Source organism: Coregonus lavaretus (assembly GCF_964263955.1).
Source record: "Coregonus lavaretus genome assembly, chromosome: 17".
NCBI lineage: Eukaryota > Metazoa > Chordata > Actinopteri > Salmoniformes > Salmonidae > Coregonus > Coregonus lavaretus.
Genome location: NC_140004.1, coordinates 17725729 through 17752512, shown reverse-complemented (window position 1 = coordinate 17752512; position 26784 = coordinate 17725729). Strand labels below are relative to the sequence as shown.

Below are 26784 nucleotides of genomic sequence, written 5' to 3'. Positions count from 1 at the left end.
AAATAGCCTACTGAGTATAAATAAACACAACTGAGTTGATAAAGCTAGCCTAGAGGAAGGATAATTTGAATGAATTTGAGCACACTTTTGATAAGATAAACAAATCAATATTTGCATAGCAACATCAGTATTCATGAAAGTAGACAATTATTATCTACATTCATTTTGGAGCTTTGCCCTCTTGTTAAATCAATAGAGATGTACAGTAGCTTGCAACTGAGAGATGGGCATTGACATTTACTGCTGAACTATGACCCATTCCATTTGAAGACAGCATAGTCTACCACCAGTGGTGGGAAAAGTATCCAATTGTCATACTTGAGTAAAAGTAAAGATACCTTAATAGAAAATGACTCAAGTAAAAGTGAATGTCACCCAGTAAAATCCTACTTGAGTAAAAGTCTAAAAGTATTTGGTTTCAAATATCCTTAAGTATCAAAAGCAAATGTAATTGCTAAAATATACTTAAGTATCAAAAGTAAAAGTATAAATAATGTCAAATTCCTTATATTAAGCACACCAGACGCCACCATTTTCTAGTTTTTTTAAATTTAGGGATAGCCAGGGGCACGCTCCAACGCTGAAACATAATTTACAAACTAAGCATGTATTTAGTGAGTCCGCCAGATCAGAGGCAGTAGAGATGACCAGGGATGTTCTCTTGGTAAATGTGTGAATTAGACCATTTTCCTGACCTGCTAAGCATTCAAAATGTAACGAGTACTTTTTGGTGTCAGGGAAAATGTATGGAGTAAAAAGTACCTACTTTTCTTTAGGAATGTAGTGAAGTAAAATTAAAAGTAGTCAAAAATATAAATAGTAAAGTACAGATACCCCCAAAAAACTACTTAAGTAGTACTTTCAAGTATTTTTACTTAAGTACTTTACACCACAATCATTTATGGACACGGTGTTTGGTCCTCCCACAACGAAACACACCGTACATTTCAAGGTGCCAGGAACGTTCATATTAGTGACAGGTGACGAGACGTGAACATCGTGCTATGATTTTCGTTACGCGTCTGCGCGCGCCCTGCATCAGCGGCGGGGCCACATAGCAATCAGGTGGTAAAATGCAACTTTTAAGTACAGCTTTTGAAGGCAGCTATGGTTTTGTTGTTACCTTACGACCGCCGACAATGTGAGAAAATACACAACCAAACCGCAATGAGTGGGACTACGGGTTGAAACGAGACTAGGAGCAAGAAGCAATCATGAGCTCCTCTTTTCCCAAATCCGAATCTCAGACGTCCTTGCTGAAATCTTCCTCGGCAAGCGGAAGATCGACACACTTCCCTGAACGCACGACAGGAACCAACCGAAGTCATCATCATCACCGTCCAGCTGCAATTCAAGTGAGCAGCAATGCCGCAGATGAGTCATTCTGTTCGGCAGAGTGCGACGTTAGTGCTCGGAGACCCCTGTGCCACCCCTCGCTACTCGGTACCCGGAATACGGCAACGACCCGAGCTAGTAAGAACCAGTCTCACGCCCCGCACGGCCACATACCCGCTGCCAACTCCCAGGATGACCCATCTGAGCAACATGGTGTGGGCCGAGGTGTGAGAGAACGCTGCAAGTTATCAAAGCATTACCGACACCACCGGAAAACGACCCGGGACGACCCACCACCTGCACCTGCAAACCACCACAGCCACACTCACCCTACCCACTTAGACCCCAGAATACAGCCCCACTCTGATTGCAAAGATGACACCGCGCTATTCTTTGAATCGAGGGACCATACTAGGGCCAGTTCGTCCGCTAGCGGGAATGCCAGCATCCCTTCCCCAGCTTCCTCATCGCCTATCCCCGTGTCCAGTCAATCCTCTCACCACTCCGGAAGGTCCAGTGGTGCATCCTTTGAATCCGACATCAATTTGCGCCCAATTCTCAGCTCGGTTTTTGGGCAGGTAAGGCCCCTTGCCTCAGACATAATAAACATACATGTTTTAATTTAAAGTATTTCTGAATTATGAAAAATTATGATTCACTTTGAATCACTGATTATATGGATAGTTTGGTCATTATGATTAAACAGATTAAATTGTGCCGAGGACAGATAGGAATAGGCTATATTTCATAATCAATAAGGCCCATCTAGCCGTGTAATGTAGGTTATTTCTTAAGAGGGAGTAATAGGCCTAGCTTTATCAGGGTATTGATCTCAGATAGAGAGGTAGTAGTCTGAACATAATTGATAGTGCATGAAAACTAGTATTTGAGGGTCACAATTAATGTCTTACAGTGGAATCTTACAGCCATTGAACATGCCTCACTGAGCCTAGTAAATCAATTACATTAATAATGGATGAGCTTGTCTGTGAAAGTGCAGAGGGCTTCAGTGAATCATCTTATCAGAGCTCCTCTGTCAGGGAACTGTGAATAGGAAACCATATAGGCTATCATCATTGTAAGTTTCACATCAAGTCATCCAGAAAAGCAATGCACACATTTGGAGCACACAGAGCACACATTGTTCTCCTCACCTGTACCATGATGTCACAGGTGATTTAGCCATACATATCAGATTTTTCTGGCATTGTAATATATTCACAGCTACACACATTGCTGTATAAAGCCCTGTCTGGATTGATGGTTTCTCGGTATGGATGTACAGTGCATTCGGAAAGAATTCAGACCCCTTGACTTTTAGAACACCTACTCATTCAAGGGTTTTTCTTTATTTTTACTATTTTCTACATTGTAGAATAATAGTGAAGAAATCAAAACTATGAAATAACACATATGGAATCATGTAGTAAACAAAAAAGTGTTAAAAAAATCAAAATATATTTTATATGAGATTCTTCAAATAGCCACCATTTGCCTTGATGACAGCTTTGCACACTCTTGGCATTCTCTCAACCAGCTTCATGAGGTAGTCACCTGGAATGCATTTCAATTAACAGGTGTGCCTTCTTAAAAGTTAATTTGTGGAATTTATTTCCTTCTTAATGCATTTGAGCCAATCAGTTGTGTTGTGACAAGGTGTAAGTATTCAGACCCTTTGCTATGAGACTCTAAATTGAGCTCAGGTGCATCCTGTTTCCATTGATCATCCTTGAGATATTTCTACAACTTGATTGGAGTCCACCTGTGGTAAATTCAATTGATTGGACATGATTTGGAAAGGCACACACCTGTCTTAATAAGGTCCCACAGTTGACAGTGCATGTCAGAGCAAAAACCAAGCTATGAGGTCAAAGGAATTGTCCATAGAGCTCAGAGACAGGATTGTGTCGAGGCACAGATCTGGGGAAGGGTACCTGCAGCATTGAAGGTCCCCAAGAACACAGTGGCCTCCATCATTTTTAAATGAAAGAAGTTTGGAACCACCAAGACTCTTCCTAGAGCTGGCCGCGCTGGCCAAACTGCACAATCGGGGGAGATGGGCCTTGGTCAGGGAGGTGACCAAGAACCCGATGGTCACTCTGACAGAGCTCCAGAGTTCCTCTGTGGAGATGGGAGAACCTTCCAGAATGACAACCATCTCTGCAGCACTCCACCAATCAGGCCTTTATGGTAGAGTGGCCAGACGGAAGCCACTCCTCAGTAAAAGGCACATGACAGCCCGCTTGGAGTTTGCCAAAATGCACCTAAAGGACTCTCAGACCATGCAAAACAAGATTCTCTGGTCTGATGAAACCAAGATTGAACTCTTTGGCCTGAATGCCAAGCGTAACGGTGAAGCATGGTGGTGGCAGCATCATGCTGTGTGGATGTTTTTCAGCGGCAGGGACTGGGAGACTAGTCAGGATCGAGGGAAATATGAACGGAGCAAAGTACAGAGAGATCATTGATGAAAACCTGCTCCAGAGCGCTCAGGACCTCAGACTTGGGCGAAGGTTCACCTTCCAATAGGACAGCGACCCTAAGCACATAGCCAAGACAACGCAGGAGTGGCTTCAAATCAAATCAAATGTATTGGTCACATACACATGGTTAGCAGATGTTATTGCGAGTGTAGCGAAATGCTTGTGCTTCTAGTTCTGACAGTGCAGTAATATCTAGCAAGGAATAACTAACAGTTCCACAACAAATATCTAATACACACAAATCTAAGTAAAGGAATGGAATAAGAATATATAAATATATGGATGAGCAATGTCATTGTCAGAGCGGCATAGGCTAAGATGCAATAGATGGTAAAGAATACAGTATATACATATGAGATGGGTAATGCAAGATATGTAAACATTATTAAAGTGGCAGTATTACGGTGACAAGTGTTCCATTTATTAAAGTGGCCAGTGATTTTCAAGTCTGTATGTTGACAGCAATGCCTCTGTGCTAGTGATGGCTGTTTAACAGTCTGATGGCCTTGAGATAGAAGCTGTTTTTCAGTCTCTCGGTCCCAGCTTTGATGCACCTGTACTGACCTCGCCTTCTGGATGATAGCAGGGTGAACAGGCAATGGCTCAGGTGGTAGTTGTCCTTGATTATCTTTTTGGCCTTCCTGTGATATCGGGTGCTGTAGTTGTCCTGGAGGGCAGGTAGTTTGTCCCCGGTGATGCGTTGTGCAGACCGCACCACCCTCTGGAGAGCCCTGCGGTTGTGGGCGGTGCAGTTGCCGTACCAGGCGGTGATACAGCCCGACAGGATGCTCTCAATTGTGCATCTGTAAACGTTTGTGAGGGTTTTAGGTGACATGCCAAATTTCTTCAGCCTCCTGAGGTTGAAGAGACGCTGTTGCGCCTTCTTCACCACACTGTCTGTGTGGGTGGACCATTTCAGTTTGTCAGTGATATGTACCGAGGAACTTAAAATTGTCCACCTTCTCCACTACTGTCCCGTCGATGTGGATAGGGGGGTACTCCCTCTGCTGTTTCCTGAAGTCCACGATCATCTCCTTTGTTTTGTTGAGTGAGAGGTTATTTTCTTGACACCACACTCCGAGAGCCCTCACCTCCCTGTAGGCTGTCTCATTGTTGGTAATCAAGCCTACTACTGTTGTGTCGTCTGCAAACTTGATGATTGAGTTGGAGGCGTGCATGGCTACGCAGTCATGGGTGAACAGGAAGTACAGGAGGGGGCTGAGCACACACCCTTGTGGGGCCCCAGTGTTGAGGATCAGTGAAGTGGAGATGTTGTTTCCTACCGTCACCACCTGGGGGCGGCCCGTCAGGAAGTCCAGGACCCAATTGCACAGGGCGGGGTTGAGACCAGGGCCTCAAGCTTAATGATGAGCTTGGAGGGTACTATGGTGTTGAATGCTGAGCTATAGTCAATGAACAGCATTCTTACATAGGTATTCCTCTTGTCCAGATAGGATAGGGCAGTGTGATGGCGATTGCATCATCTGTGGACCTATTGGGGCGGTAAGCAAATTGAAGTGGGTCTAGGGTGACAGGTAAGGTGGAGGTGATATGATCCTTGACTAGTCTCTCAAAGCACTTCATGATGACAGAAGTGAGTGCTACGGGGCGATAGTCATTTAGTTCAGTTACCTTTGCATTCTTGGGTACAGGAACAATGGTGGCCATCTTGAAGCATGTGGGGACAGCAGACTGGGATAGGGAGAGATTGAATATGTCCGTAAACACCCCAGCCAGCTGGTCTAGCGCATGCTCTGAGGACGCGGCTAGGAATGCCATCTGGGCCGGCTTCGGTACAAGTCTCTGAATGTCCTTGAGTGGCGCAGCCAGAGCCCGCACTTGAACGTGATGAAACATCTCTGGAGAGAACTGAAAATAGCTGTGCAGCGATGCTCCCCATCCAACCTGACCGAGCTTGAGAGGATCTGCAGAGAAGAATGGGAGAAACTCCCCAAATACAGGTGTGCCAAGGTTGTAGCGTCATACCCAAGAAGACTTGAGGCTGTAATCTCTGCCAAAGGTGCTTCAAAAAAGGACTGAGTAAAGGGTCTGAATACTTATGTAAATGTGATATTTCAGTTATTTGTTTTGTATACATTTGGATTTTTAAAAATAAAAACTTGTTTTTGCTTTGTCATTATGGGGTATTGTGTGTAGGTTGATGAGGTGGGAAAAAACAATTTAATACATTTTAGAATAAGGCTGTAACGTAACAAAATGTGGAAATAGTCAAGGAGTCTGAATACTTTCTGAATGCACATGGGAAGGAGAAAGTCAGAGAGAGAGAGAGAGAGCAGAATGGTTCTGAAGTGTTCATTTGTATTAGACTGAAATCAATGCTATTATTTGCATATTCATATGTACATTAATCAAAAAGCTATGATGATATCTGTTTTGTATTTTACTCTTTGAAGGTAGCCTAGTCACTTTGAAGTATCTTGTCAATGTTAAAGGATCTTAGATGCGCCACACAGATGTCACTGCACGCCGAGCAGGTGTTTTCCAAACGCGTCGGATGTGTTTATAGATATTGTAGTTATTGCCCAGAAATAAATAGTAAATTATTATTCATGCACAGAGTTTAAGCTACATAGTGACATAAGCCTTCACATAGTCGATTTACTAATGTTTAGATAGGCCTTTCTATAGAGTTTAAGGAATTGGTTTAGCATGGTTGTGTAAATGTCATAATACATCAACTAATGTTGATGCTTATAAGCCACATGGTATACTACCTACATTCAGGCATTATAATTACACTTTACAGTAGAGGGCACTCTGATAATGTATAGTATTCCTCAAAATGAAACATGCTGAGATCAGAAAACATTAATATAGTGGTGAATGATTTGTGTCCCTGCTCCGTAAACATAATAATGTGCTGGCGCTGACCCTTCTGCAGACTGGGGTCTTTAGTGTTCATAAAGTGGAAGTTGGTACTGGTCTCTTAATGGGAGTGTGGCATCATGTAGTGGGCTCTTGACTTTGTAGATGGCTCTTAACTTGTACAGTAATGGTGTGTTGTGATATGCTATTTCTCATACTTTGGTTATTATCATTTCAATAAGTATCCTGTGGAACAGGTGCAGCTGAAGCTTTGGTGCTTCTAACAAGGAAGTCAGTGAGTCTGTATGACAACCTTCAGCTCAGCAGCCAATGTATTTCCATAGTTGTTTTGTCTCTCAGATGTTTTCTCTGTCATCTGGACTGTGAGGCAGTCAGGAAGTGGGTGCCAGTGAAACATAAGCTGAATATGAATCAGCTCTTTATGACACAGTAATTGAGAGGTAGTGAGACACAGGGAGAAGCATAACACATGGACTATCAGATCCCCATATAGCATGTGTTATTTGGACACAATGTTTCTGAGACAAATAAAGCAGACATCTCATTCTACCTATTCACTTTTTTTCTAACAGACCATTAGAGAATGTTCTAAAATGAATGCAATGCTCCAATGCTCTCCCTCTTTCCCTCCATCCCTCCCTCTCTCTTCCTCTCCCTCCATGGTTTTCTCACTGTCTTCTGTGATGTTCTCTGTGCATTTTCCTCCGTATATCTGTTAGGTCAGTGTGACCTAGTCATAGTCTACAGAGGGGAGGATATGGGAGGGGGAGAGGACATGGGAGGGGGAGAGGGTAGGAGAGTGGAGGATAAAGGGATGATGGGAAATAGGGGGTATGAGATAGAGAGCCAGGCAGGGGCGGTGTGTTCATTAGGGCGATATGGGCGACGCACTGCCAAACGGGAAAAGGAAGGGATTTTTTTTCTAATCAATTATATCACGCCAACAGTAGTTATCAGTGTTCTAATCTAGACGTCTGATCTGCCACTAAATGTCCAATCAGGCTAAAGTCGTGCTTCAAATGGCCCCGCCCCTTTTGGGGCGATTTCAGTCAGGTTGAAAATCGCCCCAGAAGTCTCTCATAGACTCTCATGTAAAATCTTTTTTTTTCAAATATCAGAGCTTTCAATACAATCTCTATGGGTTCCGGGAGGGCTTGCACTTACGCGCTTTCGTCATACGTAACATAACCATGAACGTAACTAAGAAAAGAGCGGGTAGCAGCGTCAATCAATTCACGTACTACTGTCAAGATGGCTAGCGTTCAGTGCAACTGATTGTCTCTTTGAAAGAAGTTCCTTTTTGTCGGCGAACAAATCAAGATAAATTGGCAACGAAACAATTAGGACCTCCCAGACCAAATTTAATAATTCAACAGGTTTCTACTAAAGGGGGAAAGTCCTACACCCGAGGATTTTCCAAAAATTGGTAAGAACGAAAAACCTGGCTAGCAGGCTGCGATGTAGCTAATGCAGTCTTCTGCTACCCCTGCTTACTCTTTCACCCTGAAGGCGGCACGGCAGACAGCACCGCTTGGACAGCGACTGGTGTAACGAACATGCACCATCTTTCAGAAAAGATTAAGAAACATGAGCTGTCAAAGACCCACATGGATAGCTGTTTGAGATTGTCTGCTTTGGGGAGAGTGGACATTGCCACTCAACTGGATGAGGGATACAGGCTAGCTGTCCGCCGCCACAACGATGAGGTTAGCAAGAACCGCCACATCCTCAGCCGGCTAATCCAGTGTGTGAAGTTTTGCGGAGTGTTTGAGTTAGCTTTGCGAGGCAAAGATGAAACTGAGGGCTCCACCAACCCTGGTATTTTTCTTGGACTTGTCAACTTTGTGGCACAATTAGATGAGGTGTTTTATGGAAATGTATATTGTTTATGCAGTGTTGAGGAATGTGAAAGAACACCCTTGATTATTTTTACTGTGATAACTTATTTTGCTTTTGTAAGCCAACACTTTTGAGATCAGTCAATAAATGCTTCTGGTATTGACTTATATGCTGCCCTGTCTTCATGTTGTTGCTGGACATATCTTTTTTAAAATGTGTGTAGGTCACCTAAATCATCAGAAAAATTGCCCCCCCTGAGAATTTTTTCAGGAGCCGCCACTGGAGCCAGGTGACAGTTGAGCAGAAAATATATGAATCTCTGACCTACCTGCACATTTACCATGAATTTAGAGCAGGGGCGTCATGCACCCCAACATTCTGAGGGGGCACAAAGTACCTGAGGATGAGAATTTTGCCATTTTCAAACACTTGAAACAGCTTTTTCCTGCAATTTAGAGCCATAATCATTATGCTTAATTCTATGTAAAAAAATAATAATCTGCATATCTAATGCATACCTCTTGAGCTTCCTGTATCCTCCTGACTTTTTTATTTTTTAAGAAACTAAATATGCTTCTCTGCATCTCTGCAAAAAATCTGAGTAAAAGATTGAAAGGAATGTGTGTCTTACTCAGTACATTTAGTAATTGCTTGCTTTTCTAAAATCTACAAACCTTGCCAGCAGACATGCCAGTTAAGATAGTTAGACAAGCTTGCTACTCTAACTTGATTGAAAGCCTGAAATGGCATCTTGGTAGCTGGTTGGGAGATTGGGAACCTATCTGGGCTAGCTAAAGCCATCTTCATAAAATTACTAGGTGGCTAGTAGTATTTCAGAGAAACAACAGCAACAAAAATATACACTACCGTTCAAAAGTTTGGGGTCACTTATAAATGTCCTTGTTTTCCATGAAAACATACATGAAATGAGTTTGAATAGGAAATATAGCAAAATGCATAAGAAATGTAGTCATTGACAAGGTTAGAAATAATGATTTTTAATAGAAATAATTATTGTGTCCTTCAAACGTAGCTTTCGTCAAAGAATCCTCCATTTGCAGCAATTACAGCCTTGCAGACCTTTGGCATTCTAGTTGGATTGGCTTGATGGGCACTTCTTACGTACCATACGGTCAAGCTTCTCCCACAACAGCTCAATAGGGTGGAGATCCGGTGACTGTGCTGGCCACTCCATTATAGACAGAATACCAGCTGACTGCTTCTTCCCTAAATAGTTATTGCATAGTTTGGAGCTGTGCTTTGGGTCATTGCCCTGTTGTAGGAGGAAATTGGCTCCAATCAAGCGCCGTCCACAGGGTATGGCATGGCGTTGCAAAATGGAGTGATAGCCTTCCTTCTTCAAGATCCCTTTTACCCTGTACAAATTTCCCACTTGACAGATGGCATCAAGCACTCCTCCAGCATCTTTTCGTTTAGGTCTGCGTCTCACAAATGTTCTTCTTTGTGATCCGAACACCTCAAACTTCGATTCGTCTGTCCACAACAAATTTTTCCAATCTTCCTCTGTCCAGTGTCTGTGTTCTTTTGCCCATCTTAATCTTTTCTTTTTATTGGCCAGTCTGAGATATGGCTTTTTCTTTGCAACTCTGCCTAGAAGGTCAGCATCCCGGAGTCGCCTCTTCACTGTTGACGTTGAGACTGGTGTTTTGCGGGTACTATTTAATGAAGCTGCCAGTTGAGGACCTGTGAGGCGTCTGTTTCTCAAACTAGACACTCTAATGTATTTGTCCTCTTGCTCAGTTGTGCACCGGGACCTCCAACTCCTCTTTCTATTCTGGTTAGAGCCAGTTTGCGCTGTTCTGTGAAGGGAGTTGTACGAGATCTTCAGTTTCTTGGCAATTTCTCGCATGGAATAGCCTTCATTTCTCAGAACAAGAATAGACTGACGAGTTTCAGAAGAAAGTTATTTGTTTCTGGCCATTTTGTTCCTGTAATCAAACCCACAAACCGACAGCCCCGAAACCTGATGGATCTGGAGAAGGTCTGTATGGAGGAGTGGGCCAAAATCCCTGCTGCAGTGTGTGCAAACCTGGTCAAGACCTACAAGAAATGTATGATCTCTGTAATTGCAAACAAAGGTTTCTGTACCAAATATTAAGTTCTGCTTTTCTGATGTATCAAATACTTATGTCATGCAATAAAATGCAAATTCATTACTTAAAAATCATACAATGTGATTTTCTGGATTTTTAGATTCCGTCTCTCACAGTTGAAGTGTACCTATGATCAAATTTACAGACCTCTACATGCTTTGTAAGTAGAAAAACCTGCAAAATCGGCAGTGTATCAAATGCTTGTTCTCCCCACTGTAGATTAATCATCACCTGAGCGAGGGAGTAAGGTTATATCTGAGCTTTTGTAAGAATAACTTATACCATTTGCGTGATTCTGTGTCATCCAATGTGTCATCCAATTCTCCTTGCCTATCTCCCAAATTAGCTGCATATGTTGCTGGTTTGACATTTATAGCCTATTCATGAACAATTGAAGGAAATGGCTCAATAAATTAGTAGGGCCTGCCCTGTTGTATTATTGTCACAGTGATAACTGTGACATCAATGGCAGTGCAACCAACCACAGCAAAGTGCCCCCTCTGCTACGGCTGAGAGAAAAAGCTATAGAGGTGTAGAGGTCTACTGCTTCATCCAGCAGTACTGTACAGTCAGGGATCATTTTCATGGCTCGGCAGTTGAGAGAAAGTGGAATTAAAAACACTAAATGACACGGCAGTATACAGTATAATAATCCATTAATGAAACCATTTATTACTACTAGTCCCACCTAGTTAAACCTGCATTAAACCATGGTAAAAACATTGTTAAAATACTTTTGTTAATTTCCATCTTAATTTTGTTGTATATTTGCTTGAACATTCTTGATGTTGTTTAGTCAAGCTTGCATTGTTTATGTGCCAGAAAATGGTATCCTGCTGCTTTGAGTCAGATGTGGCTTTTTATATTGAACACCTGCTGCCTAAATATCTCTGCACAACCCTGCTGCTGATTAGAATTGTGTATGTTTGTGTAGGTACAGTATGTGTTGTGAGTTTTGAGAGAGACGGAAGGAGAGAAAGTGGGAAAAGGATAGGCATCTTCTCTCTGCATTTTTTGTTTCAGCTTGTGCATTTAATGGGAAATTTGAGCTACTGTACTGCCCTACCAAGCAAAAGAGCTGTAACTGCTCATAGAGTGAAACTGAGAAAAAGGACTTCCATTTTTTTTTTCTTGTTCAGCCAAATGATTTGTAGGCAGAATATTGGAGATCTGTTGTCTTATTATGAGGTTATTTTTTATACATATTGACCCTGACCTCTGATATGACCTTTCACCCTAGACGGCAGTCACTGCCTTCTTGTATTTGTATTTATTATGGATCCCCATACTCTTCCTGGGGTCCAGCAAAAATTAAGGCAGTAATATACATTATAATACAATTCTTGCTTGGTACACCCACTGGAATACATTTCCATGACAATTTTTCAAATATATTTCATATATTAATATATTTATTTGTATGTGGCTGTCAGTGTTATATTTAAGTGATAATGCCCAAGAAGCTGGTGTTTGGAGGATAAATTAGCATGGGTGTTGTTAGGCCCGAGACAAAGTTTGTTCTAAATGTTCCACTACCATACTGGCTGGCAATGGTCTTATCCCTTGCTTGCTAGCTAGACAACTACGGCTAACTTACAGTTATGTCAAACAGTACAGCCAGAATAACAACAAAGTAGCTTTGTTTAAGCTGTTTTCTAGTGACATTTATTTGGATACACCCATAACAATGAGCTAATGAGGTGCGATTTCGCCTGGATTGAACATTTGCTCTCTCCTCAGGACACTGTTGTTTAGAGGAGCTAGCCAACAACACAGCTAACACAATCATTTCAAACTGAAGCTGGAAAGACTGCAAACTAGCTACACTTCATTTCATTTTACCTTTTTTCAATTGACATTTCTTTGTATATATCCATAAAAAGTATGCCAGCTGATTCATGATTTCGACTGGCTGAGAAAAGCTGCCTGCCTGCCTGTCTGTCTCGTCCCGACTCCCGACACGTTCATTACTATGGGACAGTTTATACAAACCTCCGCTGTTGTAAACTAAATGTTAGTCTAAAAGAAATGTGAGATAATGTCTAGATGCATTTTATTGTGGAGATCAAGTTTATAAATTGCTTGGCTGGGCTGATGAGACAGTGGATTGCGCAGTCAGATGGAACAGAGTAAATAGGCATTTTAACGTCATAGATTTAGCCAGTGGTAACTTGTGGAATAGACACCGGCTGGAATGCAGTTTTAACCAATCAGCATTCAGTATTAGACCCACCCGTTGTATGAAGTTTGATACTTGTATCAGCAAAGAACAATAAATAATACCCAGGTAAACCGTAGACACTGCAGCCCAAAGCTCAATGAAACCAAGGTATAAAGGCAGTAACTGACATTGAGTGATGGCCGTTACTGCCCTTTTGCTTGGTTTCACTGTAACTATTTGCAGTTACTGCAAACATGACCCGCCTCTCTCTCACAATCACTCTTACACTTAGTAACTCTATCCACATGGGTCTACCTCAAACCTGTGTTAGCTCTTCTCTCCTCCAAACTATAGCCTCTCAGAGAGAAAGACCCTTGTGGTCTTTTTGACTCTGGTGCAAACCGTTGTTTTCAACCATGTGTAAAATCTCCTCTTAGAAGCCTCTCCAAGAAGGTAAGCTTGTATTTGATGTGATGCACTGTAGCACATGTACCCTACCTCTCCAGCTGTCTATCCTCTATGTCTCTGTGCCTGTTCCCATGTGCTGGACTATTTCACAATTTGTACAATATGATAGTTGGAACAATAATGAAATGTAAAAATATTTTTTATTGCATGTAATTGTGGAACTGATTTTAGGGGACATTCATATTTACAGTTGGGGTGTGAAACTGTTGCTCTGATTAGGATACTTAATTTTGTTACTATGCACTGCATATTTATTTTTAATCTACCACCTGACAATTGTGTTGAAATACACTACCGGTCAAAGGTTTTAGAACACCTACTCATTCAAGGGTTTTATTTGTACTATTTTCTACATTGTAGAATAAGACATCAAAACTATGATTTTTTTTATTTTTTATTTCACCTTTATTTAACCAGGTAAGCCAGTTGAGAACAAGTTCGCATTTACAACTGCGACCTGGCCAAGATAAAGCAAAGCAGTGCGATAAAAACAACACAGAGTTACATATGGGGTAAAACAAAACATAAAGTCAAAAAATACAACAGAAAATATATATACAGTGTGTGCAAATGTAGCAAGTTATGGAGGTAAGGCAATAAATAGGCTATAGTGCAAAATAATTACAATTAGTATTCATTAACACATATGGAATCATGTGAAATAACACATATGGAATCATGTAGTATCCAAAAAAGTGTTAAACAAATCAAAATATATTTTATATTTGAGATTCTTCAAAAAGCCACCCTTTGCATTGATGACAGCTTTGCACACTCTTGTCATTCTCTCAACCAGCTTCACCTGGAATGCTTTTACAACAGTCTTGAAGGAGTTCCTACATATGCTGAACACTTGTGGGCTGCTTTTCCTTCACTCTGCGGTCCGACTCATCCTAAACCATCTAAATTTGGTTGAGGTCAGGGCATTGTGGAGGCCAGGTCATCTGATGCAGCACTCCATCACTATCCTTCTTGGTAAAATAGCCCTTACACAGCCTGGAGGTGTGTTGGGTCATTGTCCTGTTGAAAAACAAATGATAGTCCCACTAAGCCCAAACCAGATGGGATGGCGTATGGCTGCAGAATGCTGTGGTAGCCATGGTGGTTAAGTGTGCCTTGAATTCTAAATAAATCACAGACTGTGTCACCAGCAAAGCACCCCCACACCATAACATCTCTTCCTCCATGCTTTACGGTGGGAAATACACATGCGGAGATCATCCGTTCACCCACACCACGTCTCACAAAGACACAGCGGTTGGAACCAAAAATCTCAAATTTGGACTCCAGACCAAAGGACACATTTCCACCTGTTTAATGTCCATTGCTTGTGTTTCTTGGCCCAAGCAAGTCTCTTCTTCTTGTTGGTGTCCTTTAGTAGTGGTTTCTTTGCAGCAATTCAACCATGAAGGCCTGATTCACACAGTCTCCTCTGAACAGTTGATGTTGAGATGTGTCTGTTACTTGAACTCTGTGAAGCATTTATCTGGGCTGCAATTTCTGAGGCTGGTAATGAACTTATCCTCTGCAGCAGAGGTAACTCTGGGTCTTCCATTCCAGTGGCGGTCCTCATGAGAGCCAGTTTCATCATAGCGCTTGATGGTTTTTGCGACTACACTTGAAGAAACTTTCAAAGTTCTTGAAATGTTCCGTATTGACTGACCTTCATGTCTTAAAGTAATGAATGACTGTTGTTTCTCTTTTCTTATTTGAGCTGTTCTTGCCATAATATGGACTTGGTCTTTTACCAAATAGGGCTACTTCTGTATACCCCCCTACCTTGTCACAACACAACTGATTGGCTCAAACGCATTAAGAAGGAAATAAATTCCACAAATTAACTTTTAAGGCACACCTGTTAATTGAAATGCATTCCAGGTGACTACCTCATGAAGCTGGTTGAGAGAATGCCAAGAGTGTGCAAAGCTGTCATCAAGGCAAAGGGTGGCTATTTGAAGAATCTCAAATATAAAATATATTTTGATTTGTTTAACACTTCTTTGGTTACTACATGATTCCCTATGTGTTATTTCATAGTTTTGATATCTTCACTATTATTCTACAATGTAGAAAATAGTAAAAATAAAAATAAAAACCCTTGAATGAGTCAGTGTTCTAAAACTTTTGACCGGTAGTGTATATTACTAGAATAAGAACAAGTCACTTGATTTATTACATTCATACAGTAAAGTACATTACAGTCTGCAGACTGCACAGCACTGTGTACATTAGTTTACAAAGCGATGGAGAGTGTTTTTATGCTGTTTGCCTACTCATGTCAGGCCATGTTTTTACAATTATATTTCACTCATGACAGCAAATTCACCATTTTAGCTCATCTAGTACTTTCACAATGTCTCTCCAATTACATATTACACCCCTACATGGTCTGCCTCTTGAAACATGCTCTGTCATAGAAAAAGGTATTTGAACCAAACCTAAATTGCAAGTGAAGTCTTTGGCACTAATGGTCAGTCCTGGGCATCATTGTACAATGACAGTCGGCAGATCCAGGTTCTAGTAGAACATTAAGAGATAAATGGAATACACGTGTGATTGCAGTCCTAGTTCACTGAGTGTCTTCTCTTCCATCCTTAGTCTATTCTCTTCTCCCACCCTCATCCACTAGTCTCTCTCCCTTCTCCCCTCGTGTGTGTGTTTACTGTCGTTTTGACAGTGTATAGGTCTCAATTGCCAGTCTACACAATGTGACCAGTAAACTGTTACAATGAATGAATGGGAAGTTGGCCACACGCTTTTTTATTGATGTGGATATACTCTCCGACCACCTCTCTCTCTCTCTCCCCCCTTTCTATCTCTCCCTCTCTCAAACAACACAAACACACACATAAACACTAAAACATTCACATTTAGAACATATTTTACTGATAGCAATGACAGCAAGTGTCACATTACTAATACAAGCATTGTAAAAGTCTCCTCTGACGTGCCAACAGGCTTGCTAACAAACCCCATCCCGCTGGCAGCATTAGCAGATATACTATAACTATAGCAATCAGTCATGTTCTGTCAAATGTCAATAATTCACTTGAATAAATGAGAAAGCGGGAGTAGGATGAGTGGGAGTAATTTATTAAACAGGAAAGGGATTTTGGGTTTGAAAGCTGTCGATAATTCCTGGTAGACTAGCACAAATAAAATGTGATAAAAGGTAACAGCACACGCTAATGACTGATAAGTATGACAACATGACTGAGATGCAGCATGACATAATTAACAGGTCAAAGGCAGGGCCCTAAACACATTGAACAGGTCATTCATATTTATTTATTTGACAGTGACAATGTACATTAACATTTCTGCTGGATAGTTTTCATCTGTAGTCCCTGGGCAAATTTGTATCTGTAGTCCCTGGGCAAATAGATAAAAACAATTTTTCACTAAGAAAATTAAATAAATACAATAAATTACTTTTTTTAAAACAGTCCCTAGATGGGCTAGCTAGAAGTAAGACATTAAAAATAATTATAATAACAAATAATAATTATGAGAAAAAAATACAATAAATACAAACAATCAAATAGACAAATGTCAAATAGATATTATGCACTGCAGCCCTTACAAAGTTTTTAAAACGAAATTAGAGACACAAAACACCTCTCAAATCTACCTCTGTATTCATTCTGTCCCATAGCTGCTGACTGCTACGGGTCTCTAAAAGCCGATGCGGCCTCTGCAGTGGTCAGAACATTCATACTTCTTGCGCTTCGGGGAGCTGTCATACGCATCCAATAAATTGGTCTGCACCACTTAAAACGCACCACTCGTAGTGATTCAGAGCTAATCTCTATAGCCAGCCAGATAATTACAAGCAACTGGCTAAACGAAAAGACAAGACCTTACCTCTTCTGAGATGTTGGAGTCAGTTTGCCGGTGCTTGACATAGGAGCTCAGCCAAGAAATGATTAAGTAAAAAGGCGGCACCATTTTCCCGCCTGCATCTCCACTTCAACCCTTCATTATTTTTTTGTCCCGCAACTGCCTGTCTCCACTTCTTGTGGCAAGCTTCCCCTTTCATAGATGCGGTAAAGAGGTAAATGGAACTCAACCAAACCATTGTAAATGCCATGGAAACGCTTTGGGGAAAGATGCGGTGGGGGAAAGATCCCGAATCTCCTCACTGCCCCCCAGCAAAATTACCCTACATTTAGGCTAGTGTTTATATGTGTATTTCACACTATGTTGAAGTAAAAATCTGAGTATAATGCTTGTATGGATGTCAAGCCCAATACATGTTCGTGTCAATCAACTGCATTACAGTTAAAAACACCTTTGACTACCAACACCGATTTCTGTATTCTAGTTATGCTACCAGCTTATACGAACGGGAGTTAGCATTTAGCAGTCACTTCTTCTAAACCTGAAAAGGGACAACTTCTAAATGTTATGCAGCGAAAACAGCCAAATATATCCAAATCGGACATTAGTAACCATATTGTGGGCTTGTTACAATACCTCAGTCATGACGGATTTTATGAATATACACTTTGTTAGATCAGATTTGTTGAATGTGCGCTAATCCAGCGTCCTTCTATCCCTCACGGTCTGTGTTCCATTGACCTCTTTACCGCATCTATCCCCATTACCTCCCCGATTTCTTTCCAGGATTTAAAACAGATTTTCGTGTCTTTCAAATCCCTACATGAAATCACTACATGAGGTATCATGAAGATGTTTATATTTGCGAACTTGTTCTGATAGCCTTTCGTCAAAGTTCTCCATGTTTGTTGTGAAGGAAGTTGTAAGTGAGTTTGTGTTTATACAGGATGTACCGCCCCCACCTACCGTCAACCAATCATGTCAATTAGGAGCTATACGGAGATATACGGAGTCCTCCGCATTGCCGGATCAAGCATAAATCACGTTTAACTGCCCCCCCTATACCTGAACCCCTGGCCACCCTGGAAAGTTGGTCCAGGAAGAGGCAGTACAGACGGGTGCAGTCCTTCGAGGAAAGGGGCCTCGCCCTTACAGGGGCCTATCAGGAGCCCCTCATGGCCCTAGCGCAAAACTGCGATCTCATTCACATCATTATGGGGCCCACCTGCATCTTCCTGCGCAAGCCATGGATTACAGGCAACATCCGCACTGAGCTAAAGGCTAGAGCTGCCGCTTTCAAGGAATACGGCCGCTTACAAGAAATCCCACTATGCCCTCCGACGAACCATCAAACAGGCAAAGCGTCAATACAGGACTAAGATTAAATCCTACTACACCGGCTCTGATGCTCGTCGGATGTGGCAGGGCTTGCAAATTATTACGGATTACAAAGGGAAGCCCAGCCGCGAGTTGCCCAGTGACACGAGCCTACCAGACGAGTCAAATTGCTTCTATGTGCGCTTCGAGGCAAGCAACACTGAAGCATGCATGAGAGCACCAGCTGTTCCGGACAACTGTGTGATCACGCTCTCTGTAGCTGATGTGAGTAAGACCTTTAAACAGGTCAACATTCACAAGGCCGCAGGGCCAGACGGATTACCAGGACGTGTACTCAGAGCATGCGCTGACCAACTGGCGAGTGTCTTCACTGACATTTTCAACCGCTTCAAGTTCCTTAGTGTCCACATCACCAACAAACTATCATGGTCCAAACACACCAAGGCAGTCGTGAAGATTGTGCATTTGGAAAGTATTCAAATATTTTCCACATTTTGTTACATTACAGCCTTATTCTAAAATTGTTGAAATTATTTTCCCCCCTCATCATTCTACACACAATGCCCCATAATGAAATTGTGCAAAAAACAAATAAATAAATAAATAAGGAAATATCACATTTACATAAGTATTCAGACCCTTTACTCAGTACTTTGTTGAAGCACCTTTGGCAGCGATTACAGCCTCAAGTCTTCTTGTGTATGACGCTACAAGCTTGGCACACCTGTATTTGGGGAGTTTCTCCCATTCTTCTCTGCAGATCCTCCCAAGCTGTCAGGTTGGATGGGGAGCGTCGCTGCACAGCTATTTTCAGGTCTCTCCAGAGATGTTCGATCAGGTTCAAGTCCGGGCTCTGGCTGCGCCACTCAAGGACATTCAGACGCTTGTCCCAAAGCCACGCCTGCATGTCGCCCCAGTCTGAGGTCCTGAGCACTCTGGAGCAGGTTTTCATCAAGGATCTCTCTGTACTTTGCTCTGTTCATCTTTCCCTCGATCCTGACTAGTCTCCCAGTCCCTGCCGCTGAAAAGCACCCCCACAGCATGATGCTGCCACCACCATGCTTCACCGTAGGGATGGTATTGGCCAGGTGATGAGTGGTGCCTGGTTTCAGACGTGACGCTTGGCATTCAGGCCAGAGAGTTCAATCTTGGTATCATCAGACCAGATAATCTTGTTTCTCATGGTCTAAGAGTCCTTTAGGTGCCTTTTGGCAAACTCCAAGCGGGCTGTCATGTGCCTTTTAATGAGGAGTGGCTTCCGTCTGGCCACTCTACCATAAAGGCCTGATTGGTGGAGTGCTGCAGAGATGGTTGTCCTTCTGAAAAGTTCTCCCATCTCCACAGAGGAACTCTGGAGCTCTGTCAGAGTGACCATCAGGTTCTTGGTCACCTCCCTGACCAAAGCCCTTCTCCCCTGATTGCTCAGTTTGTCCGGGCGGCCAGCTCTAGGAAGAGTCTTGGTGGTTCCAAACTTCTTCCATTTAAGAATGATGGAGACCACTGTGTTCTTGGGGACCTTCAATGCTGCAGAAATGTTTTGGTACCCTTCCCCAGATCTGTGCCTCGACACAATCCTGTCTCGACCTCATGGCTTGGTTTTTGAACTGTGGGACCTTATATAGACAGGTGTGTGCCTTTCCAAATCATGTACAATCAATAGAATTTACCACAGGTTGACTCCAATCAAGTTGTAGAAACATCTCAAGGATGATCAATGGAAACAGGATGCACCTGAGTTCAATTTCGAGTCTTATAGCAAAGGGTCTGAATACTAAATAAGGTATTTCTGTTTTTAATTTGTAATACATTTTCAAAACAATCTCAAAACCTGTTTTCGCTTTGTCATTATGGGGTATTGTGTGTAGATCGATGAAGATACAGTAAAAAAAAATCAATTTTAGAATAAAGTTGTAATGTAACAAAATGTGGAAAATGGAAGGGGTCTGAATACTTTCCGAATCAACTGTATACCCCATGGGTCCTCAGATCCTCAAAAAGTTATACAGCTGCACCATCGAGGGCATCACCGCCTGGTATGGCAACCACTTGGCATCCGACCGCAAGGCGCTACAGAGGGTAGTGCGTACAGCCCAGTACATCACTGGGGCCAAGCTTCCTGCCATCCAGGACCTCTATACCAGGCGGTGTCAGAGGAAGGTCCTAAAAATTGTCAAAGACTCCAGCCACCCAAGTCATAGACTGTTTTCTCTGCTACCATATGGCAAGTGGTACCGGAGCGCCAAGTCTAGGTCCGAAAGGATCCTTAACAGCTTCTACCCCCAAGCCATAAGACTGCTGAACAGTTAATCAAATGGCTACCCGGACTATTTGCATTGACCCCCTTTTTTACGCTGCTGTTACTTTTGTTTATTATCTATGCACTTTACCCCTACCTACATGTACACTACCAGTCAAAAGTTTGGACACACCTACTCATTCAAGGGTTTTTCATAATATATTTACTATTTTTTACATTCTAGAATAATAGTGAAGACATCGAAACTATGAAATAACACCCAAAAAGTGTTAAACAAATCAAAATATATTTTATTTGAGATTCTTCAAATAGCCACCCTTTGCCTTGATGACAGCTTTGCACACTCTTGGCATTCTCTCAACCAGCTTCATGAGGTAGTCACCTGGAATGCATTTCAATTAACAGGTGTGCCTTCTTAAAAGTTAATTTGTGGAATATCTTTCCTTCTTAATGCGTTTGAGCCAATCAGTTGTGTTGTGACACGGTAAGGGGGGTATACAGAAGATAGCCCTATTTGGTAAAAGACCAAGTCCATATTATGGCAAGAACAGCTCAACTAAGCAAAGAGAAACGACAGTCCATCATTACTTTAAGACATGAAGGTCAGTCAATACGGAACATTTCAAGAACTTTGAAAGTTTCTTCAAGTGCAGTCGCAAAAACCATCAAGCGCTATGATGAAACTGGCTCTCATGAGGACCGCCACAGGAATGGAAGACCCAGAGTTACCTCTGCTGCAGAGGATAAATTCAGTCGAGTTACCAGCCTCAGAAATTGCAGCCCAAATAAATGCTTCACAGAGTTCAAGTAACAGACACATCTCAACATCAACTGTTTAGAGGAGACTGTGAATCAGGCCTTCATGGTCGAATTGCTGCAAAGAAACCACTACTAAAGGACACCAATAAGAAGAAGAGACTTGCTTGGGCCAAGAAACACGAGCAATGGATATTAGACTGGTCGAAATGTGTCCTTTGGTCTGGAGTCAACATTTGAGATTTTTGGTTCCAACCGCCGTGAGACGTGGTGTGGGGAATGAATGATCTCCGCATGTGTATTTCCCACCATAAAGCATGGAGGAGGAGGTGTTATGGTGTGGGGGTGCTTTGAGGTTGAAACTGTCTGTGATTTATTTAGAATTCAAGGCACACTTAACCAGCATGGCTACCACAGCATTCTGCAGCGATACGCCATCACATCTGGTTTGGGCTTAGTGGGACTATCATTTGTTTTTCAACAGGACAATGACCCAACACACCTCCAGGCTGTGTATGGGCTATTTTACCAAGAAGGAGAGTGATGGAGTGCTGCATCAAATGACCTGGCCTCCAGAATCCCACGACCTCAACCCAGTTGAGATGGTTTGGGATGAGTCGGACCGCATAGTGAAGGAAAAGCAGCCAACAAGTGCTAAGCATTTGTGGGAACTCCTTCAAAACTGTTGGAAAAGCGTTCCAGGTGAAGCTGGTTGAGAGAATGCCAAGAGAGTGCAATGCTGCTATCATCAAGGCAAAGGGTGAATATATAAAATATATTTGGATTTGTTTAACACTGTTTTGGATACTACATGATTCCATATGTGTTATTTCATAGTTTTGATGTCTTCACTATTATTCTACAATGTAGAAAATAGTAAAAATAAAGAAAACCCTTGAACGAGTGGGTGTGTCCAAACTTTTGACTGGTACCGTACATATGACCTGGACTAACTCATACCCCCGCACATTAACTCGGTACCGATACCCCATGTATATAGCCTCGTTATTGTTATTTTATTGTTTTACTTTTTAAACTTTTGTTCATTTAGCATTTTCTTAATCTGCATTGTTGGTTAAGGGCTTGTAAGTAAGCATTTCACGATAAGGTCTACACCTGTTGTATTTGGTGCATGTGACAAATCACATTTGATTTGATGTGTGTGGCATGTGTGTGTACAAATACTCTGATGAGACTGCAAACAGGGACTTACCTGGGGCTACTGTACTCCTTGTTCAACACTCTTTATTTAACATTTTATGTTTGTGTTGTGAATGATGTCAAAGGAAACACCTGCGGTCTGTGTGACTTAGGTTATTGGCAAGGACTCACCAGATTAATTGTGGCTTCTGATGGCTGCTTGATGTTTAGCCGACAGTATCTCTTTGGGCCTCTCAGTTTTCTGTGTGAGTGGTTCCGGTCAGACAGTTCTTTGGGCCTGACGTCAGAGTTGACGCTGTGTTTACACTTCTCTCTGCTCCTGCAGGTTAACCCCTAAGGGTTCTGGGATATGTCTCTCTCCCTCTCTGTCCTCTGTATCCTTTAAAGGTTGCTTTCATTGTAAGCAAGAGCTGACAAAAGAACACAGCTACATTCTTTTGCAGACTGAAAGAGAGGCGTTTCCCAGTTGTGCTGTGTGTCTGATGACGGGGGGAGCAGTCTGAACAGGTGTCATTAAGATGTTTGAAAACATTCCAGTGACTTCATTCTTTACTAAATAGCTATCGTCCCTTGCTTGAGTTTCACCAGAATAGATTATCATTGAGCAGACCGCTGATTCACCTTTCAAAGTCACTTTGTTCCTGGCATTGTTAGCATCAGATAGTGTAAGAATATAATAGGATGGACTTTTACTATTGTTGTCTCTAAATTACATAATCATGATCTAGATTTTTTTATTAATTGTTAATAACTGAATTGTATTGGCAGTTCTGATTACACTGACACTATCTTCTTTGCCCTAATAGGACAGAAAGCTGAGGCCAGAGGAGATTGATGGTAAGGTGTTTTTCATTTACGTTCCTGTGCTTGTCTCTGTAGTTGTTTATCTGGTAGTGGCAGTAGTAGTTTTCAGATCACTGCAGAGTAATCTTTCCCTGTATTCTCTCTGCAGAGTTGCGGGATGCTTTTAAGGAGTTTGATAAGGACAAAGACGGCTTCATCAGCTGTAAAGACCTGGGAAACTGTATGAGAACCATGGGATACATGCCTACTGAAATGGAGTTGATAGAACTGAGCCAACAGATCAACATGAATTGTAAGAGTGTGAAAGTATGTGGACACCTGCTCGTCAAACATCTCATTCCAAAATTAATATGGAGTTGGTCCCCCCTTTGCTGCTATAACAGCCTCCACTCTTCTGGGAAGGCTTTCCACTAGATGTTGGAACATTGCTGCGGGCACTTACTTCCATTCAGCCACGAGCATTAGTGAGATCGGGCACTGATGTTGGGCAATTAGGCCTGGCTCGCAGTCGGCGTTCCAATTCATCCCAAAGGTGTTCAATGGGGTTGAGGTCAGGGCTCTGTGCAGGCCAGTCAAGTTCTTCCACACTGATCTCGACAATTCATTTCTGTATGGACCTCGCTTTGTGCACGGGGGCATTGTCATGCTGAAACTGGAAAAGGCCTTCCCCAAACTGTTGCCACAAAGTTTGAAGCATAGAATCGTCTAGAATGTCATTGTATGCTGTAGCGTTAAGATTTCCCTTCACTGGAACTAAGGGGCCTAGCCCGAACCATGAAAAACAGCCCTAGACCATTATTCCTCCTCCACCAAACTTTGGGGCAGGTAGCGTTCTCCTGGCATCCGCCAAACTCAGATTTGTCCGTCGGACTGCCAGATGGTGAAGCGTGATTCAACACTCCAGAGAATGCGTTTCCACTGCTCCAGAGTCCAATGGCGGTGAGCTTTACACCACTCCAGCCGACGCTTGGCATTGCGCATGGTGATCTTAGGCTTGTGTGCGGCTGCTTGGCCATGGAAACCCATTTCATGAAGCTCCCGACGAACAGTTTTTTGCTGACGTTGCTTCCAGAGGCAGTTTGGAACTCGGTAGTGAGTGTTGCAACTGAGGGCAGACGACTTTTACGCGCTACATGCTTCAGTACTCGCCGGTCCCGTTCTGTGTGCTTGTGTGACCTACTACTTCGCAGCTGAGTCGTTGTTGCTCCTAGACATTTCCACTTCACAATAACAGCACTTACAGTTGACCGGGGCAGCTTTAGCAGGGCAGAAATTTGACAAACTGACTTGTTGGAAAGGTGGCATCCTATGACGGTGCCATGTTGAAAGTCACTGAGCTCTTCAGTAAGGCCATTCTACTGCCAATGTTTGTCTATGGAGATTGCATGGCTGTGTGCTCGATTTTATACACCTGTCAGCAAGGGGTGTGGCTGAAATAGCCAAATCCACTAATTTGAAAGGTTGTCCACATACTTTTGTATAAATAGTATATTTGCAGTACAGGTACTTTACACCATGGTTTGCTAATTCCCTCCCCTAACATCTTCTTCTTTCTCCCTCGTTCCTTCTCTTTTTGTAAAGTGGGAGGTCATGTTGATTTTGAGAATTTTGTGGAGTTGATGGGCCCCAAACTTCTCGCTGAAACTGCGGATATGATTGGTGTGAAAGAACTAAGAGATGCCTTCAAAGAGGTGAGAAACTAGATTGCCAGAGAGAGAGGGAGGGTGATATGGAGAAAAGTAGTTATGTTGTCTGTCTAATATTTCATGCTCTGGATTATGAATGTGATCATTTGTTTTTTCCTCTTGAAGTTTGACACCAATGGTGATGGAGCTATAAGCACCGCTGAGCTGAGAGAAGCCATGAGGAAGTTGCTGGGACAACAGGTGAGGTTACAGAATCAAGTATGTCGTAGTAGCTTAATCGATGTATGCATCGCTACTGAAAACGGTTTGTTTTGCACACACTTATTCCTCCTTTGTTACTGGAATGTAGGTTGGCCACAGGGACTTAGAGGATATCCTGAGGGACATTGACTTGAATGGTGATGGGCATGTTGACTTTGAGGGTAAGCTGATGCAGGGTTTGTTTATCTATACCAGCAGAATAATTAAATCACAGACAATATTGTAATAGCTAGAGACTTTGCTACTTATGCTGTATGCAAGGTAGTCTCCACCTGATGGGACAGGAGTGCTTCATGAACGCTTGATGTCGACTGGTCTTCCTTACTCTTCGCTCTCATTATATTGACTTTCTTTTATCCACTTTCTGGCAAATCTTCAAATAGCTTTGACTTTTGCAAACTGTGTTTCAACAATGTGTGGTGTCCTCCATCATAAACAATTATGGGTCAAATCACTGTGAGTCAAATATAGACATGTGTAGCAACATATGATATTATCCACTTCCACACAGAGAGACACACAGTCTGCATGTCCTATGCATATTTTACCACACACACACACACACGCCAGACAAACACACACACACACACTGTCTGAATTTCTAATATTTGACAGATCTTATCCTTTCTTTTCACAGAGTTTGTACAAATGATGTTCCGCTGAGAGGAGGAGTGGTCAATATGGCTTCAAGTTATTTATGCTGAATGTGAACCTCTGCCATTTTGTCATCATCATCGAATGAGCAAAGCAGAGGAAATACTAGGACCTCTGAGCAATTTTTTCCTGAGAGAAACTGGAATTAAAGCCCTTACATCTAAGGAGAAATGGATGACCACTTCTCCCCAAAATAGTGTTATTCTCTAAAAGGCCCACAGTCCAACTGAGGCAAATTCTACTGTAGCTTACAGACTGACCTGCTTATGGTTTCCCACACTTTTAACCCTCCACAAACTGTATACACTTGTGTGTAGCCTGCCGTTAAGGCAAGTTTTGTTTCTCGACCTTTAAAGGGCAATCCACAGTTGAAACAATAACGCTTCTGTTTTGGTAAAAGGCTAAGGAATAAGCCTGGAGAAATGTAACCACTCTGAAATTTGACCATCCATGATATCAAAATTCTAGTTTTAACCATGTTTGAGGCTATACAGTGTTTGTTTAAATTGAAATTGTTTACAAACATTGGAGTAAAACAAGCTTATATTTTGGGTTCTGATGGGGTACGACAGTTGAACCACGCTCATGAGGCATTTATAAGTTATATTCTTCAAGAATCAATGGGTATACAGTATATAATTAATTTTGAAGTCCAGAAATGGATGTAGCAAATGTAGATTTTCCCTTTAAATGTCAATATTACTTGTGACTACTGGTACATTCTTCAAGTTTGGGTAATGGAGTAAGAAAAACAAGTGTTATTTGTGTATAAATGTGACTGATCACAAATGGTTTTGAATGTATGTACAGTGAGGGAACA

At 42.2% G+C, this 26784-nt stretch overlaps 1 protein-coding gene across 1 annotated transcript; it reads left to right on the top strand.

Annotated features, from left to right (window-relative positions):
- Positions 1-1214: 1214 nt before the first annotated feature.
- LOC311145057 (uncharacterized protein) lies at positions 1215-25973 on the top strand (the record flags this gene model as incomplete). Its single annotated transcript, XM_084181246.1, has 7 exons — positions 1215-1913; positions 23406-23436; positions 23552-23695; positions 24985-25094; positions 25215-25289; positions 25399-25471; positions 25948-25973. 7 exons carry the CDS (start codon positions 1215-1217, stop codon positions 25971-25973), a joined length of 1158 nt encoding a protein of 385 aa, XP_084037372.1.
- Positions 25974-26784: the final 811 nt, after the last annotated feature.